The 20,186-nt window shown below is 41.0% G+C and overlaps 1 protein-coding gene across 2 annotated transcripts in view; it reads left to right on the plus strand.

The window, feature by feature from the left end:
* rock1 (Rho-associated, coiled-coil containing protein kinase 1) overlaps positions 1-20,186 on the plus strand; it is a 32,645-nt gene that overhangs the window by 9,654 nt on the left and 2,805 nt on the right. For both annotated transcript variants that reach the window (XM_004542851.6, XM_004542852.5), the window contains exons 2-31: positions 991-1,072; positions 2,602-2,702; positions 2,820-2,957; positions 3,109-3,284; positions 4,408-4,492; positions 5,582-5,726; positions 5,816-5,954; positions 6,176-6,267; positions 9,310-9,469; positions 9,704-9,776; positions 9,865-9,953; positions 10,391-10,439; positions 10,641-10,776; positions 11,947-12,038; positions 12,145-12,391; positions 12,626-12,732; positions 12,842-12,992; positions 13,529-13,689; positions 13,789-13,973; positions 14,567-14,636; positions 14,716-14,819; positions 14,994-15,159; positions 15,280-15,373; positions 15,455-15,543; positions 15,648-15,839; positions 15,927-16,092; positions 19,033-19,103; positions 19,198-19,286; positions 19,405-19,483; positions 19,613-19,874. In XM_004542851.6, coding sequence (XP_004542908.2) covers positions 991-1,072; positions 2,602-2,702; positions 2,820-2,957; positions 3,109-3,284; positions 4,408-4,492; positions 5,582-5,726; positions 5,816-5,954; positions 6,176-6,267; positions 9,310-9,469; positions 9,704-9,776; positions 9,865-9,953; positions 10,391-10,439; positions 10,641-10,776; positions 11,947-12,038; positions 12,145-12,391; positions 12,626-12,732; positions 12,842-12,992; positions 13,529-13,689; positions 13,789-13,973; positions 14,567-14,636; positions 14,716-14,819; positions 14,994-15,159; positions 15,280-15,373; positions 15,455-15,543; positions 15,648-15,839; positions 15,927-16,092; positions 19,033-19,103; positions 19,198-19,286; positions 19,405-19,483; positions 19,613-19,874 — 3,790 coding nt within the window. The remainder of the gene's footprint in view (positions 1-990; positions 1,073-2,601; positions 2,703-2,819; positions 2,958-3,108; positions 3,285-4,407; positions 4,493-5,581; positions 5,727-5,815; positions 5,955-6,175; positions 6,268-9,309; positions 9,470-9,703; positions 9,777-9,864; positions 9,954-10,390; positions 10,440-10,640; positions 10,777-11,946; positions 12,039-12,144; positions 12,392-12,625; positions 12,733-12,841; positions 12,993-13,528; positions 13,690-13,788; positions 13,974-14,566; positions 14,637-14,715; positions 14,820-14,993; positions 15,160-15,279; positions 15,374-15,454; positions 15,544-15,647; positions 15,840-15,926; positions 16,093-19,032; positions 19,104-19,197; positions 19,287-19,404; positions 19,484-19,612; positions 19,875-20,186) is intronic.

A 20,186-nucleotide genomic window follows, 5' to 3' on the forward strand; every position in this document is an offset into this window, starting at 1 on the left:
AGCTCACCCCTTGAAAACATCTGGCTCACACCTGCGCGAGGGACTTCATAACAGTTGACGTACATTCGAGGGTTTGTGTGCCCGTGTTTTTTCAGCCATTCTGGATTAGATTAAACCCTGCCAGTGGCACTTGTGCTGTAGCCTAGCCGAAGGCAAGACTGTTTCTCTCCATGTTTATAGTTCTTGAAATCACAAAAATTGTACTGTAAACAAAATGGCAACAAATACTTTATGTCTGTTTATTTTATTTGCTTTCAATCATTGATCCAAGTCGTACCCTAGCAGAGATGATGGTAATCAAGTTATGACTCCGTGGAGGGCCAGGAACATCGCTGTAATGCCTATGATAGGGAAGTGTGCAGTCGTCATTACTTACCATATATTTCTTAGGTTCTTTTGACATGCTGCTTATACAAACTTGTGATGTCAGTTTGGAATAATATACTTTTTGCTTGAAAAGACAAAAGCTAAAAAAAAGTCATTGCATTCATTTATAGATGGCAAAAATTGTATTGACCAAAGATAATATTTTTGAATGCACTATGTTGGTGCTAAACATTATGGATGCAAAATTCTCGTCTGATTCCAATTCTGATGTTTAAAGTTGCAATTTGGTAGAGAGCTCCCTGTGTCTTCACATTTGAGGCTGGAACAGAAAAGCTCTCGGCCATTGGTTGATGTCATAACATGTGCAGTTACTGGCCGATAACCTGGTGCATCCCCGTCATAAGTGTCATGCAATATGCAAGCCATGCTTTTTAAAACTTTTTTTTTTTAAATTTGTTTTGTTTCTCAACAAAATGCTGAAGTGCTCCCCAACAGTAACATGATCCAGACTGGAAGCCAACTGCCAGTGTTATGCAGACATTTTTGCACAGAGCGGTTTCACAGTTCGCTTTTCTCATGCCGTGTGAGATGACCGATCTGTGACGTTGTAGCAGTCTTTTAATTTTGCTTTCATGCATGGTCACCCTTCTGCTTTTCTTCCAGGATGGCTTGGATGCACTGGTATATGACCTTGACTTCCCTGCCCTGAGGAAAAACAAGAGTATTGACAACTTTTTGAATAGATGTAAGTACACTGCATCAAGCTTTCCCCCTTATGAGAGCTCCCTGTGTCTTTCTCATTAACTATTTGTGTTCACAGTTATGTATGGGTATAAGCCTAGACTCAGGGAGGGGGGAGGAGCAGTTTTTTTGGGTCACGGCGTGTATGTGGGCTTGGACACAATAGGTGTCTGCTGTTTAGTGTCCCCAACAAAGGGGCTTTCATAAATGGTTGGTGACCCGCCTGATGTCTGTCAAGGCTGGCTTCTCTTTTTCACTGTGTCCCCAGAATGGGGAAGCTGCTATAAATATGATGAAAAAAAATCTATAAATCAAAGGTTTCTCGCTTTCCTTAATGTATCTGGTCAAACTGCTCAATTTCCAGCACTTAATATATGGGACAATGGTGAGTTATAGCGTGTACCCCAGAATTTGCGCTCAAATCTGTACTCATACTGTATTGATCATGTGGTGGTTTTTATGGGATCTCAAGTGTCCATCTTAATGCATCAGAAATGCATGAGATACTGCTAAGATTGTGCAGGATATTAATGTCATGGTGCATGTTGTAACTTTTTGTGCATTCTTAACAGGTTTTTTTTTAAAAAGTTTTGAGGACAACTAGAATATAACAGGTCATATTTGAATATCAAGTGACCTACTGTAAACCCCTAGGCAAAAACTGCCATTAGGCATCTTCTCAATTACTCTTGGTTCTGTATTTTCGTGAAAGGCATTGATGGATATGGAATAATGGCGCTATATACCAAGACAGTGATCTTCAGTAGCATGACTTGCCTGAAGCACTTCTAGCTCTAAATCCCCAGCCATGCATTGTGGTTTGCACCACAATCAAATAAGCTGTTTGCTCTACTGTATGTATGCCAAGACCTACTGACATTAATCCATCACCCGGCCTCGTGAGCAGATATACTCACATGGTATATTATCTATAACAGTAACTGGAGTTCCTATTTGTTGCATTTCTAAACATGTTTTTTTTATGTCTTCAGGGTTGCCTGGGATTTTTCAAGTAGGGATCATGATCCCAGGAACTCATGCGTGGTGGAAATGACTCACAAATGTTCTTATTCTAATAGCTTAGTACTTTCTTTTTATTTTTAGATCACTTGAACTTGGATGCCCCCCCGCACCCCGCTTTTCCATGCATTCCCGTGCTAGTTGTGAGTCATGTGAATTGAAAATTATCCCACTAGTACTGCTTTGACCAAATTTGGCTGAACAGTGGATACTGACTCCCCAAGGGGAGCTAGAATTATTACATCAGGGAAAGGCCAACTCTCAGTAAGCAACAAACTTTCCCTAAACGGCGTCACTCAGCTGTGCAGTTGCAGTACGCTGTCAACTTGTTCTGCTTTGCTTGCCAACAATGTGGATGTCCTATGAAAGTAACCCCTGAGATTGCATAAACAGGGAGGCTGTGATCCCTCAGTGATGGAGATACACCTTCTCTCAAAGGTCAACACCATAACAAGAGCTTTGTGCATTTCTCCTGGTAACTTTGCATGTTTGTTTTTTTTTCTTCCCCCCCAGACAAAGAGACGATTAGTAACATTCGTGATCTGCGAATGAAAGCGGAGGACTATGAGGTGGTTAAAGTTATTGGGAGGGGTGCATTTGGAGAGGTGCAGTTGGTAAGAGTGCCATTCTGTCTTTTTATTTCTTTATTTCTTTGAATAGCACAGTAGCTATAAATGTAGCACATTGATGAATAAGTCTGACTTGATTGCTGCCTCATTATCGTTTTTCAGGTAAGACATAAAGCGACAAGCAAAGTATATGCCATGAAGCTGCTGAGTAAGTTTGAGATGATCAAGAGGTCAGACTCTGCTTTCTTCTGGGAGGAGAGGGACATCATGGCCTTTGCCAATAGTTCATGGGTCGTTCAGGTATGATGGGACAGAGGAGTGTCTAAACATGCAGTTATTAGTCAGACATTGTTCAGACCACATAAATCCAGCCTCATTCATGTGTCTGACATAAATTGTTGGGATACTTTTGAATCCTTTTCCTAATTGTTTGAATTCTGTCCTTCTACAGCTCTTTTTTGCATTCCAAGATGACCGCTACCTCTACATGGTGATGGAGTACATGCCTGGTGGTGATTTGGTAAACTTGATGAGCAACTATGACGTCCCAGAGAAGTGGGCTCGCTTTTACACAGCCGAGGTAGTCCTGGCCCTGGATGGAATCCACTCTATGGGCTTCATTCACAGGTGACAGTACAACATTTGTATTTTTCTCTGTTTGTGGTGTTCATATATGTTGAAAAAGAAGCTATTTTCGTTATTTAAAAAGACTTATTAACGTTACATCGTCATTTCTAGTTCTGTTTTTTTTTTTCCCCACAAGGCATTTTTCCCCGTTGTAATTGTGTGAGATTTGTAGCGGGATCAAAGAGGTTTGGTGGCAACCTGTGATCTAAGGAAGCATTGTAATAAGCAGGAAGTAACGTTGCTAGGTGCTATCGGTTTTAAGAGACTTCACAACTGCTTCTCAGAACTTTGGAAAAAAAAAAAACCAAAACATTTTTCCACACTGTCAGCTTCATTTTTCTTTCTAATATGTAAAAGATTGCTAAAGATAAGTTGGGTAGACATGCACTGTTTTTTTTTTTTTTTGCTTGTTTTTTTTTTCTCATGGCATCCAGTGCAACAAACATGTTTGCCAATGTGTGAAATGGCGTGGGCCAGAGGGAGCTTTATATAGTCAATAGCAGAGCAACAAGTATAGCATGCATCTGAACATCAAATTGTTTCTCCACACAACAGCCCTGAAGCACTTTGAGTTCATAACATTACTGGGTACAGTGGTGGAATTTTTTTCCATCAGTTTTCTTCTAATTGGAGTAAAGCATTTTTTAGATGGATATATCCTTTATTAATCCTTTTGCAGGAAATCACATTTCCACGGCAGCTTTAACCCAAACATTACACAACACATCCCAAACAGCAAAACAATGTTAATTTCTAATAAAGTTAACGTTATTGTGCATTAAATGGTCTTATAACAGCTTGTATAAAGGATTTCCTGACGCGCTCAGATTTGCACGATGTGCAGAGAAACATGAACACTATTCTCATTAACAGCTGCCCACATACCTCATGCCATCTGATCTGTCGCTGCTACAGCGTTCAGACAGATCTGACTGTGTTGTTTTTTGTTTTGTTTCTCTAACCTTAACGCTAATGCCCATGCATCGGCTCAGCATGAGAACGCTGCTGAAGCCTTTGAATGTTTTGGATGAGTTTAGTTTCCTTGTGATGCGTGTGTTTGATTTGGATGTTTTTATTGGCGTCGTGCTTGAACTGATGTCTAACGATGTTTTTGTTTCCTCAGAGATGTCAAGCCTGATAACATGTTGCTTGACAAAGCAGGCCACTTAAAGCTCGCAGACTTTGGGACCTGCATGAAAATGAACAAGGTATCAGATTCACTTTCTTTCAACACAGCCATATTGTCAGATGATGTTGATAAGATTATTTTAAAAATTTCTGTGTCTCAAGTTAATGCTGCTCAGTTATAGTGAGAATCCCAGTCATGATTATTCTGGTCTGTATTTTAATCTTGATTATTGAGCAATATTAGACATTATCTTAACAACGAGTATGGAGTTACTGAACTTTAAGAATGTGTCCTTGTATAAGGAAAAATGAGGTGGAGGTGTCGAGGTGGTTTTTTTGGGGACCAGTTCTGAATTTATTGACAGATCTTTAGCTCAGCTCAGCACCTGTTGATTAATTGTTTACTTAGAGAGAGGGGAAAATTCTAACTCGGAAAGCTGGGAGGCGGTTTTGTTGCCAGAAAGATGTGAATAATGCTTTAGATTATTTGCAGCTCATACTCGACACCTCAACATTTTTATAAAAATCTCATAAATCTACTTTAAGAGTTTTACTTCAAGATAGATCTCGAGGAGTTAAAGATTAATAGCTGAGTTTAAGTGTCTGGACATAGCTGGCATATAAATAACACTGCAAGAAGAGTATTTGTATTATTATCATAGTTTTATTTTGATCTAATTGTTGAAAGCCAAAATTGTAATTTAGGTTAAAATCTGATAAATCACTTAGTCGTTGTTTTCATCCACTTTTATAGAATTAAATAAACAACAACATTAATAATAGTAATTACTGGGATGGCAGGTTGGCTGTAGCTCAGTAGAGCTGGTCATTTATTGATTGGAAGGTTGGTGGTTTGATTCCTGGCTCTCCAGTCTGCATGCCAAATATCTTTAGGCAAGATGCTAACCCCATATTGCTCTCTGACGCATCTATCGGAGTATGAGTCTGTGTGAATATTAGCTAGAAAGTACTTAAGCATAGAAAAAAGTGCTTAAGTGCTTATATGAATGGGTGAATGAGGCATCTTGTGTAAAGTGCTTTGAGTGCTCTGGCAAAGTGAAAAGGTGCTATATAAGAATGAGTCTATTTACCATATCCCTGTAATAATGATAATTTTTTTGAAGTAAAGTGTTGGAGTTGTTAATGTTTATGATGCTCGTGCCCTTCAGGACGGTATGGTACGATGTGACACAGCAGTGGGAACTCCAGACTACATTTCACCTGAGGTACTGAAATCCCAAGGAGGAGATGGCTATTATGGCAGAGAGTGCGACTGGTGGTCAGTGGGAGTGTTTCTGTACGAAATGTTAGTTGGTGAGTATTTGCATTGAAAGATGACTTATTTTACATATTTAGAGCCAGACATATTACTTACCTGTTGCTCTCGTTTGTCCCGTGTATAGGCGACACTCCTTTCTATGCAGACTCACTAGTGGGGACCTATAGCAAAATTATGAACCACAAGAATGCGCTGACCTTCCCTGATGACAGCGACATATCCAATGACGCCAAGAATCTGATCTGTGCTTTCCTGACCGACAGGTTAGATGGCCACAGACCGAGCAGCGAATCACGAAGCTTTTTGTCAGAAATCCTTTTCTTTGCATAAATTGTTTTCAGATGTAGAGAACCCTCTGTGAAAAACAAAAAATCTTAATAGCAGAGATAATGGCTCTCTTTGCATTCAGATACTTGCTGTCTTCTGCTGACATTACCATACAGAATTGCTGAAATTACTAAATTTCTCCTCCTGACCCCCACAGGGATGTTCGACTCGGCCGTAATGGTGTAGATGAAATCAAGAGGCATCCCTTCTTCAAGAATGACCAGTGGACGTGGGAGAACATCAGAGAGAGTACGAATGTTTTCACTCTTAATGTTAAGGATTATTTTCACAACTCCCTTTTAATTTGGCTGCGGCTCACTGTTATTGCAATCATGGATCCTGCGATCATGTTTTCCATTTGACCTACTGCAGACAGTTGCAGGAAATTCTTGTAGACGAGCCATTCATTCAGTATCCTTTCTAAGACTAAACGTGATTCCTGCTCAGAGTAATAACTTGCAGCGCAGCATTTTTGAGGCCAACAATGGGGAAAGCAGTTTAAAGCAAATGTTAATGCGCTGGGATTGACACTGGAGCAAAGAGAGATTAGAAATGTAGTGCTAAATCCACTAGCTATAGTCGGTTCTTTACTGGCTTTATATTTAATACTTTACTAGGCTGAAGTCAGCACTTTGTTGCCACCGCCACCCCCATCCCGTTCGTGTATCAGGGGCTGACCAGCTCTACTAGCTGGCTGCTTTCCCTTGTTTTTAAGAGGGTCTCCAAAGAAAGAAAAAAGTCATTCCGGAGGGGGAAAAAGATAATTATATCATAATTACAGCAGATTTAAATATTTATAATATACCACAGTGATAAGAAGAAGCCAAGAAATTTTTTTTGGTTTGGGCTAACTGACTATATAAATGACTTCGTTTGCATGTATTATTTAAAAAAAAATGAACATTTTAGTTTTTAAGCTTTTGCACTTAAAAAATAGACTTACTTTGCTTCAGTATGTACTAGCCATAGGATATCAGAAATATGGTTGTCAGTAGAAATTAATACTGAAATATCATGATTCCTAACAGTTAAAACATTAAATGCAAGCTCTTTAAATACTGATCATAGTGTTAACATTGACTTAATCAGCTTTTTTAATCAGTTGTACAGGATAAGTCTTTGTGAACATTATGTGTTTATAGCCTGAAACTATCATTTCAGGTTATAAATGTTTTGGCTTATACAGGGTGGGCCATTTATATGGATACACCGTAATAAAATGGGAATGGTTGGTGATGCCCAAGATGGCATGAGGGTTAAAGTCCTGTTTGTGGCACATTAGTATATGTGAGGGGGCAAACTCCTCAAGATGGGTGGTGACCATGGTGGCCATTTAGAAGTCGGCCATCTTGGATACAACTTTTGTTTTTTCAATAGGAAGAGGGCCATGTGACACATCAAACTTATTGGTAATGTCACAAGAAAAACAATGGTGTGCTTGGTTTCAACGTAACTTTACTCTTTCATGAGTTATTTACAAGTTTCTGACCACTTATAAAATGTGTTCAATGTGCTGCCCATTGTGTTGGATTGTCAATGCAACCCTCTTCTCCCACTCTTCACACACTGATAGCAACACCGCAGGAAAAATGCCAGCACAGGCATCCAGTATGTGTAATTTCAGGTGCTGCACATCTCGTATCTTCACACCATAGACAATTGCCTTCAGATGACCCCAAAGATAAAAGTCTAAGGGGGTCAAATCAGGAGACCTTGGGGGCCATTCAACTGGCCCACGACGACCAATCCACTTTCCAGGAAACTGTTTATCTAGGAATGCTCGGACCTGGCACCCATAATGCGGTGGTGCACCATCTTGCTGGAAAAACTCAGGGAACGTGCCAGCTTCAGTGCATAAAGAGGGAAACGCATCATCATGTAGCAATTTCAAATATCCAGTGGCCTTGAGGTTTCCATTGATGAAGAATGGACCCACTATCGTTGTACCCCATATACCACACCAAACCATCACTTTTGTTGTTCCAGCAGTCTTGGAGGGATCCATCCAATGTGGGTTAGTGTCAGACCAGTAGCGGTGGTTTTATTTAACTTCACCATTCACATAAATGTTTCATCACTGAACAAAATCTTCTGCGTGAACTGAGGGTCCTGTTCCAATTTTTGTTTCGCCCATTCTGCAAATTATGTGCGCCGATCTGGGTCATCCTCGTTGAGATGCTGCAGTAGCTGGAGTTTGTAAGGGTGCCATTTGTGAGTAGCTAATATCCGCCGAAGGGATGTTCGACTAATGCCACTCTCCAGTGACATACGACGAGTGCTACACTGTGGGCTCTTGCTGAATGAAGCTAGAACAGCCACTAGTGACAGTTTTCTTGCGTCCACGTTTTGGCAAATCCAACACTGAACCAGTTTCACGAAACCTAGCAAGCAGTTTGCTAACTGTAGCATGGGAGATGGGTGGTCTCGTAGGGTGTCTTGCATTGAAATCTGATGCAATAACCCGATTACTGCGTTCACCAGATATCAACACAATTTCGATCCGCTCCTAGCGTGTTAACCTCTTCGACATGTCAATGGCTGTGAACAAAGAGAAACTTATAAGTGGTCAGAAACTTGTAAATAACTCATGAAAGAGTAAAGTTACGTTGAAACCAAGCACACCATTGTTTTTCTTGTGACATTACCAATAAGTTTGATGTGTCACATGGCCCTCTTCCTATTGAAAAAACAAAAGTTTATCCAAGATGGCCGACTTCTAAATGGCCACCATGGCCACCACCCATCTTGAGGAGTTTGCCCCCTCACATATACTACTGTGCCACAAACAGGACTTTAATATCACCAACCATTCCCATTTTATTACGGTGTATCCATATAAATGGCCCACCCTGTACATCTTATAACATAGCTTAAATTCAATGTGTAGTTCATCTGTTATGATGATCTTCATCATTTCCTCCATATAAAATTTCCCACAAGTCACACCACACCTGTTGCTGCATTTGCAAACTATTTTATGTTATTACTAAGTAATCACAGTGTTGGCTTTGACTTGTTCTGAAATATCAGTTTTCATGACATCCCTGGTGTTTATTAATTAATATTAAACAAAACTTGAATGGTATCAGGACATTGACTGACTTTGTGTTATGTTATTCCCTGTAGTGAAAGACCTGCCAACACTTTTAGGAGTGTTTTCCAAAACATGTGCTCTGAATTTTTGTCATGCCCTCTAACACATGGAGGCTTTTATGTATAATAAAATTTGGCCCCCCCCCCCCCCCCCCCCCCCACACACACACTCTTTGTTGTCTCCTTTGCTGTGTGCAGCGGCTGCCCCTGTAGTCCCCGAACTTAGCAGTGACACTGACACCAGTAACTTTGATGACATTGAGGAGGATCGGGGAGAGGAGGAGACCTTTCCCATACCAAAGGCCTTTGTGGGCAACCAGCTCCCGTTTGTAGGCTTCACCTATTACAGTAATCAACAGTAAGTCTGCCAGACTTGTTCTTTGTACCACTAAATTATGTGTGTGTTCTGCTTTTTTTCCCTTCATCTTTCTTGAATTTTTATATTTATACCTGTATATATTATGTCAATACAGGTTTTTAATTGTGCATCAAGGATGCTTTAGCCATGGAGCCAAACAAACAACAACAAATTTCAGAGTAAATGTCACAGACTTATGAAAAGTTCATTGTCTGTTAACGCTTTTTTTCCCAGCCTTTTGCGAAGGTCCGCTGACACGAAGAGCAGTGACAAGCGTAGCAGTTCCACAAAAGAAGATAAGAGTCATGTGAGTACAAGTCTTCAAGACAAGGTCTTTGACACGTTGGATGTCTGCGACTTTATCTGATCAGTTGAAATGGAATGTTTCTGTTCAGTTGGAGAACCTGCAAAAACGAATCTACCAGCTAGAGGAGCAGCTGCACAGTGAAATGCAGTTGAAAGATGAGTTGGAGCAGAAATGCAGGTATGGAATAATCCTTTGTCTTACGTTCATAGCCACTTTCCAAAATACAGATTAAGACAAAGCCTCGGCTTGAAGGAAAAGAATGAAGATGTAAATTTCTTAATCCATGATGGGAAAATGAGTCTGCCTGTTAGTCTGACTAAAGACATCTTGCAAAAACGTTGAGCCTGATGAGAACAGAATAGATGAGTTGCAAACTCTAAAAAAAGTTTTGTTTCGTGGGAGGATTAATGCTTGAATGACACTTAATAACGACATGGTCCCAAAGTGTTTTCTGTCCCTTGGTGCCTCTGTGATTTTATGAGGAAACTGGAGTTTTCCATGAAACAATTTTCACAAGATTTTACAAACTTCAGCCTCATTGTTTCATCTCTGTGAGAGACATTCAGAGTGTTTATTTATTTATTTTTATTTATTTTTTCTCTTGTTGCCCCTAGGACATCAAACAACAAGATTGAAAAGATTATGAAAGAGCTGGATGAAGAGGTAAATGCCTTTTTAAAATATTTCTTCCTCGCATTATAAATTCCTGTTATCAGCTTTGCAGTACACTCCTTTGATTTTGTTAATATAGTGTGGTGTCGCTAGCAAGCTATGAAGTTAAATATATTACTGTTTCAGATCAGTGGCTAGATTAGAGCTTGTTCCCCATCCACATCAAAGCTGCTCTTTTGTTCCTCGCTTTAGGCAAACCTGAGGAAGAGCGCCGATGCCAGCTTGTCTCTGCTGGAGAAGGACAAGCTTATGCAGCAGCACAGATTCACAGAGTACCAAAGAAAAGCCGACCAGGAGTCAGAGAAGAGACGGAATTTGGAAAACGAAGGTGAACTTAATGAAATGCTGCTGAGGTTATGAGTTAGACTTCTTGCAAAATACACACACTGGTCACTTTATTAGGTACACATGTTCAACTGCTTGTTAATGCAAATATCTAATCAATCACATAGCAGGAAGTCGGTGCACGAAGGCCGGTAGATATGGTTAAGATGACCTGCTAAAGTTCAAACTGGGCATCAGAATGGGAAACAGAGGGGATATAAGTGACTTTGAAGATGGCTTGTTTGTTGGTGCCAGATGAGCTGGGATGTTTCAGAGAATGGTCCGCAAAAGAATGGCAGGAAGTTCACTGTACTCCAATGGCCTCCACAGTCAGGAGGACTCAAACCAATAAATGCAACTTTGGAATCTGATGAATGAGGGATTCTTAATTTGGATGTCCAGGCGACAAAATTGCAGAAACTGTGTGATGCTTTCGTATCAATATGGAGCCAAACGTCGGAGGAATGTTTCGAGCACCATGAAGAATGAAAGAAGTTCTAAAGGCAAATTGGTGTTCAACCCAGTACTAGCAAAGTTGGGGAGAATTTTAATCGTTGAGTAAGATGAAGTATGTACTTTTTTTTTATCAGATGAAGCCTAATGTGCTGATTGGATTACCTGATAACCTCGTACCGTCTTCATCTTCCTAACTGCTGACTTTCTGCACATGGGCTTCTGACTTGAAATTACTCTTATCAGCTCTTTTTTTACATTTAATTTAATTTATTTTTGAAGAAAAACACAAAAAAAGTCACGAATGTTCTTTGTGCTAATACTTTCTTTCAGTCCTTTAGCAGTAATTTGCTGTCCAGAGTTAATAGTTTTTGTAAACATAAAGTCTAAAAATGAAGAAAGACAAACCTGCCTCAGACACTCCTAGTCTGATCACTCTGGAAAAAAAATGAATTACTGAATAATGAATTACTAAAAGGCACCTCAGCCATGTCACAATACATTTATAAACACACCCATAGCTAAACAAGCAGCTGCTATTATGTAGTGGTAAAATCTAATGTTCATATAATAAAGTTAATGATGTGTGTTGGCTCTAGGCTGCTGACATAAAATAATTTATACTGGGGAAACTAAATCTAACTCTGCTGTAATTGGAAAGAGGAGCTTAAATGAGGTTGAGTTTTTTTTCTTATTCTTTATTTCCTTTATTTCCCCTTAGTGTCAAATTTGAAGGAGCAGTTGGAAGATATGAAGAAAATCAGTCAGAACTCGCAAGCCTCAAATGACAAGATTACCCAGCTTCAGAATCAGGTATACAGCAGACACATGCATGCACACTCTGGAAACTGAACATTAAATGTTTTTTCCCTCCCTTTGTGTTGGATTTTTTTCTTTAATTTTTATTTTGGATTGACAGCTGGAAGAGGCCAACGACTTGCTGCGTGCAGAGTCAGACACGGCGGGGAGACTGAGGAAGAGCCACACAGAGATGACCAAGTCAATGGCACATTTGGAGAATTTGAACCGTGAGCTGCAGGAGAGGAGCCGCGCAGTAGAAGGAGAGAAGGCGCAGCTGGAGAAAGAGCTCCTGCTTCTACAGAGCACCCTGGACTCTGAACGGAGGAACTACAGTCAGGACTCAGAGGAGATCAGGGAGCTGCAAGGTGACACTGATATATCACTTCGAAAACAAGTGAAATCTGCGATAGCTCGACCAGATTACAGTTTCAGTTATTGATAACTGAAAAAGCAAGTGTTACCATACAGTTAAAATACATATTTAAAAGTCCAAAGTAGAATTGAATTGCTATGAAATAATTACTTTAAAAGGCTTTAAAAAAAAGAGGAAAAAACCCAGCTTCATGTCTTAACTGTCTGCCTTTATCTTTCACTCTTAGCGAGATTGTCGGGGTTGCAAGAGGATAACAAAAACTTGAAGCTTAGTCTGTCCAAGATGGAGGCGGAACGCAAACAGGCCCAGGAAAGAAGCAATAATTTGGAGAAGGTATGCATGTCACACTGAGTAGTATTTGTGCATCCAATTTGTAGACGTGTGCAAGTTGTTTGATTTTTCTGTTGTTGTTGTGTTCTTTTGTTGTTTTCCCTCGCCACAGGAAAAGAACAATTTGGAGATAGACCTGAATTACAAACTGAAGACCTTGCAGCAGCGTCTGGAGCAAGAACAGACGGAGCACAGGGTGACGCGGGCACAGCTCACTGACAAATACGAGTCTATCGAAGAAGCCAAATCAGCTGCCATGTCTGGTATGTCAGGCCTACGTGCGCTCATGCCCTGCTTCACTTCTTGTGTTTCCCCCCCCTCTAATTCAAATCATTAAGATTCTTTTTTTGCTTTGACTGTTCTATTTGTCTCAAATATTATTACCTTTTCTCTCTGCCTCATGGTTATTTTCTACTATCTTATAAGAAGTCACCTCCAGGTTCTGTTTTTGGTGAGAGGAATTCATGGTGCAAAGCAATGAGCGTGTTAGGACATTGCCTTGTTGCATATTCAGGTTTTTTTTTTTTGCAATAGAATGATACAGCAAAAGATTCACCCAGACGGCTCAGCTTGGTGATGCATACAAAAAAGAAAAAATTAAAATTAGCTTTTCTGTATCAAATGTCTCTATGCAATTTTCGAGCTTTGAACAGACGCCAGTTGAAACCTGTTGCCGTCTTTCTGTTCCCTCATTCCTGCATATATTATCTGAAGTGAACTTGAAGAGTTGTTAAATGGTAGTTATCCCCGAAAACCAAACAGCCATTACACTAACTGCTTTTTCAAATATGTTCTCCAGCTGTCCAGCAGAAGATGTCAGAGGAGACGGGAGCAAGGATGAGGGCAGAGAGCCGGGTGGTGGAGGTTGAGAAGCAGTGCTCAATGTTGGAGTTTGACCTTAAGCAGTCTGTGCAGAAAATGGAGCAGCTGATGAAGCAAAAGGAACGGCTGGAGGATGAGGTAACTGAGCGATCCTCACAATGGAGTTTTGTGTGTCATTTTATTTCTTTCAGCGCCGTGATTCCTAGAATTCTTTCCCGCCCTCTCGTTCTTCTCCAGGTGAAGAATCTGCAGATTCAGGTAGAGCAGGAGTCAAGCAAACGCATCCAGATTCAGAACGACCTGAAGACCCGCATGCAGGAGATGGACCGTCTTAGGTGTTCAGAGAAACAGCTCAAACAAGAGATCAACACATCACTGGAAAGTAAACGCTCACTGGAGTTTCAGCTGGCACAGCTGTCCAAGTAAGTTTCACCTTTTAGTTAGAAAACTCAATGTTTGTTTTTCTCTTAAAATGTTATCCATGTTGTCTGCTCACTAGTTATAGAGCCTTAAACATTATCAAATATGATGGAGATAAAATTGATGATTAATAGTTATATATACATGAAATGGGGCATTTGCACCATTGTGTCAGTTAATTTAACCTGGAAACAAACTGGCAGTAGCTGTAGCCAGGAGGGCTTATTTTCTCTTACTGCTGCACTGGCCAGTAATGCTCCTTGGAAGTCGGGGTGTAAATTGCCCTATAATTGCCTCCTATTTTCATAAAAGTGCTGTTATTCCAGCTTAGAGCGTGACTCTCAAAGCTGTTCTGCTACAGTGTTTACACCACAGGATTAGCGTTTACTCTCAGTCCAGCTCCATCTACTTGATTGCTAATCCTCTGGCTAGTTTGCTCTACTGCGTCGGCTGACTAGGCTGAATTAAGATGTCAGGTCTCTTTTTTGTTTTCCTGGCTGAAGTGTTTTGGTTGCTGTGTAAAATATGATACATGTTGGATTTACTAAAGAAAAAAAATCAAACACCTAACATATTTGTTTTGGCGTGCTAACAGACAGTACAGAGGCAACGAGGGACAGATGAGGGAACTTCAGGACCAGCTTGAGGCTGAACAGTATTTTTCTGTGAGTATATGTCACAGTTTCTCTGTCGTGCTCATTTAATGTGAAAAGCTCCAGCTAATCTCGTTTTTTTCTCCCTCAGACGCTTTACAAAACTCAGGTCAAAGAACTAAAAGAGGAGATTGAGGAAAGGAACCGGCAGATACAGGAGGCTAATAAGAAGGTGCAGGATTTGTGCAACGAAAGGTAAGAGGCTCGGTTCTCCTCATGCATATTGCAGCCTTCTTATATATCTAAATAACCTTTAACCTTTTGTAAGTATTCCTCATTTCTTTCAGCTTTTGCTGTTTGATGGGGGGAAAATTCAAGTGATGAGGTTTTTTCTTTTTTAAAATCAAACTTCCTTTATCCTGCACACAGGGATTCCTTGTCTGCACAGCTGGATCTGACAGTGACCAAGGCCGAGTCAGAACAGCTTGCTCGGGCACTTCAGGAGGAGCAGTATTTCGAGCTCAGCCAAGAGAACAAGAAAGCAGTGACAAGGCATAAGCAGGAGATTGGGGAGAAAGAGGCTACTATTGCACGGGTGAGCCTTCAAACACACACTGACAGCATTTTCTTTATTCCCACACTCATATTCATTGCTCAATTTCTAATTCTGTTAACTTAAAGTAGAGAAAATAAACATCTTCATATTTTTGCACAGCTTGAGGAATCCTATAAAACTCTGACCAAAGATGTGGAGAATCTCAGCAGAGAGAAGACGGAGTTAAGTGAAAAGCTTCGTATTCAGGATGAAGGTACTGTGCTTTTCATGATGCGCACATCTCCGCGTTGTAATTAATGTCGATGTACAAGCTTATTCCCCTTGTCTCTCTCAGAATATGTCGCTCAGAAGGAAGAAATTGAAAAATCAATCAAGGCCAACTACGAGAAGATCCTCTACACAGAGCGCACACTGAAGACTCAGGTAAGAGCCTCTTACTTTTCGAGAAGTTACTCCATACTGTTCCTGTAAACAAGTGGAGAGATGCGGCCGATGTGTTCAACTGTTCGGTCTTTTCCATCCGTCAGGCGGTGAACAAACTGGCAGAGATCATGAATCGTAAAGACATGAAGCTGGACCAGAAGAAGAAGGGTAGCACAGCTGATCTGCGGAAAAAGGAGAAGGAAAACCGCAAGCTTCAGCTGGAGCTTAATCAGGAGAAGGAAAAGTTTAACCACATGGCCATCAAATACCAGAAGGAGCTGAGCGAGATGCAGGCGGTACGTGAACGTCTGGTTGCGCTGCAGCCCAGTATGATGATCTGTGGACTATTATTTGGTTTTAACCTTTGACCTTCCTACCACCAGCAATTGGCAGAGGAAAGCACGTATCGCAACGAGTTGCAGATGCAGCTGGACAGCAAGGAGAGCGACATCGAGCAGCTCCGGGAGAAACTGAACGACCTGCAGCAGCGCATGGATAACTCCAGCGTCACCAGCCTGCAGACAGACGAGACGGACAGTAATATCGCAGGTATGTTCCCAGCCCGTCACAGCTGCTGTTGCCTTTATCGATCACAGTGACAGTTAAAAATCAAATAAACTTACACTCGTGAACTTTGATCTGGTGACGAAGTTATGCGGTGTGGGATTTTACTTGGTTGAAAACTTGACTTACTTTGTTTGTGTCAGTTAGCGTAGGTACCACGAGGACTCGATTCCTGAAGTATAACCTTCTGAATATGATTTTTGTTTTGGTTTATTTGACACATTTGACTTTTGTCTCGTCTAAAATAAGTCTCCCTTTCAGGTTTTATTCTTTTAAATGTGTTGTTTTTAGTTCATGAGCCAAAAGATCTGAATCTGTATTTAGAGCATCATGTGAATGATTTTTTTCCAAGCAGTTTAAGTTTAGTACAGTAAGGTGTTAGAAGGCAGGGAAGCAGCTGTACTGACTCACTTAATTCTCTTTCTAATGCATCACCTTCTTAAATGACATCTAACATGTGTATGAATATATGTTGTGCTGGCTGTTTTCATGTTTGTTGGTAGCTGTGGTTAAATCAATCTCTTCTTTATTTCCCTCATGCCCAGTTGGTTCTCCTTGCTCTTCTTATCTTTGTAACTTCCATTCCTTTTCCTCTGTGAGTAACTCGGTGAATCAGCCCCTTTTTGCCCGGCCTGCGTTGCTGCTGTTGTATGTGTGTGTACTGTAGTTTTTTTTTTGTTGTTTTTTTTCCCCTCCACCCAATTTCTCAAGTATTGTTTTGCCAGAGGTGTGACAGCCATATCTGCTGGGAGAATTCAACAGCACTTTTGAAAGAAGCCTGTCAGAGTGTGGGGAGTGAATCAGCTCTAGAGGAGAAAAAAATAATGTAATGACTAACAGTGACGAGATATTACGAGAGAGCGCTGGGAGTGAATTTGCTTAATGTCACGAGGCCGACCTGAGCAGTGAAGCAGCCAAATTAGAACAAAGTTTACTGACACAACACCCGGTGTGAGGTCTGCCGCGTCACTCTCAGCACCTTTTAAATGTCTCCAAACACTGGAACAAACGTGTTCTTCAAACACGCAACACCCTTGTGTCTGTGTCGGCATGCTCACCACAAATCGCTGCTCGTTTGGACACGAAGACCTCCCTCACGACCTCACATGTAGTAGACAAATCCCACTTTTTTGTGGTTTTTTTTTTTTTCCCCTACTGAACCTGTTTAGATTGTGTTGTTTCAGCTGCATGCACTTGCATTTATGATTTAATTTTTGAATAAAGATAACACACATTTGTTTCTGTGAAAGGAGCGAGTGATCAAGCTAATAGCTAGGTTTCATTTGACGTAGACGTGACGTCGACGTAAAGCGCGAAATTTGACTGGCGGTCGGAAGTGAAAAAGATAAGCGCAAAATCACGGACAGACAGTACGCAAAATGCCTATGTCCTGTTGTGTTTACGGATGCTCCAGTAGGTCGACCAGAGAAACTGATAAACGGTATTTTAGGGTACCAAAAATAGCCCAACGAAGAGGAGAAAAATGGAAAATTCTAACCGAAAAACGTAGGAAAAAATGGATTTTAAATTTACGTTTACAGTCGGGAGGAGCAGAGTCTGCCAATGCCCGTGTCTGCAGCGACCACTTCGTCAGAGGTAATGTTATGTTTGCAAACGAACTTATTAGCATTAGGTTGTCGTTAAATTCTCGTTTACTTAGTGCTTTTAAGTTAGTAGTCTAATATTGACTTGATTGGGACTATAGGCTGCCCAAGTGCTTTGGATGACGAAGAGTCGGAGGACTGGGCTCCGACGGTCAATCTCGGCTACGAACGAAAACCCAGATCGGAATCAGTTCTCAAACGAGAGAAAAGAATGAAGCTTAAGGCAGAACAGCATCGATGTGCAGAGGCGATTTTGGATATGCAACAGACGGCTGAGAGCCCGGATTTGAGCCTAGTGACAGTGGAGAACAGGCTACTAACCCTGCCATACAATTGCAATGAGCTGCAATCACTTCTCCATCCTCCTTTGCAATTACCCAAGTCTTCAGAGGTGTCTCGTTAGACCGCTGAGAATGGTTTACCTTGAAACAAACAACTGTCACTCTAACGAAGTCCTAAGGATGTGGCATGTTTGTTGACGTTAAAGCCGCTACCGCTAACTGTTAGCGTGTTTAAAAAGCAATATAAGAACAAACACTCACCCTTGCAAACACCAAACTGTATCCATCACGGAGACGTTTTGTTCCAAGGTTGTGGACCCACCCGCTGACAAAAAAAATTGTACGCCTCCAGACTCTTGAAAGCTTTCATTTGCTGCCTAGTGTAGTAAGAAGTCTGGAGGACCAAGTAGTTGGTGATATCCACAGCCTCGATAGTAGGCAAATCCTTTACTTCTGTGGTGTATTCGGACATTTTCAAAGAATACGGATCACGTCTGATATATTTTTTAACTATCTGTTTATATCTCTCCCGAGAAACGGGGTCTAAAGTTGCACAATAGCTGCTCTCCTGACTCTCCACAGTGTCCTCCATGTTTACTTCCGCCCTCCACTCAAAAATCGCGCTGCCTCCGCACGTCATCAGAACCACGTGACCGCAACCCAACTATTGAATTCCAGCTGCACAAATACTACATCAGGATTTTTAACATACTTTTGCAGTCTTACATGCTCTCTTAGCATGCTATAAGAAGGCCTTACTCATACTAATATTCTCTTCTTGCATGGGTGTGTGAAGTTGCAGCCTGGGATAGCTACAGTCTTCTCTTGTCACCTACTCCAGTGCACTTAACCTTAACGCTGGCAAACTCCCGAGGAGTTCACCAGCGTTTTATTTATTTATTCATTTATTTATTGACTTGTTCTTTATTTTTCTCCCCAGTTGAGTTTGGACCTGATTTGCTGCATGGCCTTCATCTAGTGTCTCTAAATACTTGCACAGAATTTTTCTTTTCATGTTTTTCTTCTTTGCTGCTTTTCAGAGTCCAGATTGGAGGGTTGGCTGTCTATTCCTAATCGTGCTAACATCAAAAGATACGGATGGAAGAAGCAGGTGTGTGTCGCACGGTTCCTTTGCTCGCTCACATTTTTCATTATGCAGAAAGAGGTTTCACCAACCCTCTCATTTGTCTCTGCAACATTTGCAGTATGTGGTGGTGAGTAGTAAGAAGATTCTGTTCTACAATGACGAGCAGGATAAGGAGCAGTCCAACCCCTCGATGGTACTGGATATCGAGTAAGTGTTTTTCTTTGTGGCGTCTTCTTCTTGCTAGCTCGGTCTTCTTGAAAAATGTAGAGAAGAAAAAGTAACAAAGGTTAATGGATTTCTCCTCTTTTTATACCTTCTTGTGTAGCAAACTGTTTCATGTGAGGCCAGTCACGCAAGGAGATGTGTACCGAGCTGAGACTGATGAGATTCCAAGGATTTTCCAGGTAGGCTTTTTTTTGTTGTTGTTTTTTAATGTGCAGTTTTATTTTTATGTTCACATTTCCATGCAGTCATGAATAGAGTTTGCTCAGCCACAGAAACAAGGCCCTGTCTATCTCTCTCTAACTATTCAGATTTTGTATGCTAATGAGGGAGAGTGCAGGAAGGAGGCGGATCTAGAGACAGTCCCTCAGGGCGACAAGACCAACTGTCTCCCACACAAAGGCCACGAGTTCATCCCCACGTTATATCACTTCCCTTCAAACTGCGAGGCCTGTGCCAAGCCTCTGTGGCACGTCTTCAAGCCGCCTCCGGCCCTGGAGTGTCGCCGCTGCCACGTGAAGTGCCACAAGGACCACCTTGACAAAAAGGAGGATGTTATTGCTCCTTGCAAAGGTAAAACACAAATTCTTATCTCTGCAGGCTAAGCTGGTATCACGAGCATTTTAAGACAATAAACAGTCCGTATCTATAAATCCTTGAAGGTGTTTTCTAGTTTATGTACAGGCTCTAAGTTGGAATTCACTGACGAAGCATTTTGGGATACTCAAAGTAAACAGGACAAATTGGTTATTGTTGCAGCTAAACTCAGAGGTTTCTAAGGGAGTTCTTGTTGTTGTTTCATTTCAGTATCAGTCATATAAACATTGTTTATATCCTTGAGGCCTTTTTGTTGAAAGAAAGTATTTTAAAGCGTTGTTTACATCC

This window comes from Maylandia zebra, linkage group LG18 (genome assembly GCF_041146795.1).
Source record: "Maylandia zebra isolate NMK-2024a linkage group LG18, Mzebra_GT3a, whole genome shotgun sequence".
Taxonomy (NCBI): domain Eukaryota; kingdom Metazoa; phylum Chordata; class Actinopteri; order Cichliformes; family Cichlidae; genus Maylandia; species Maylandia zebra.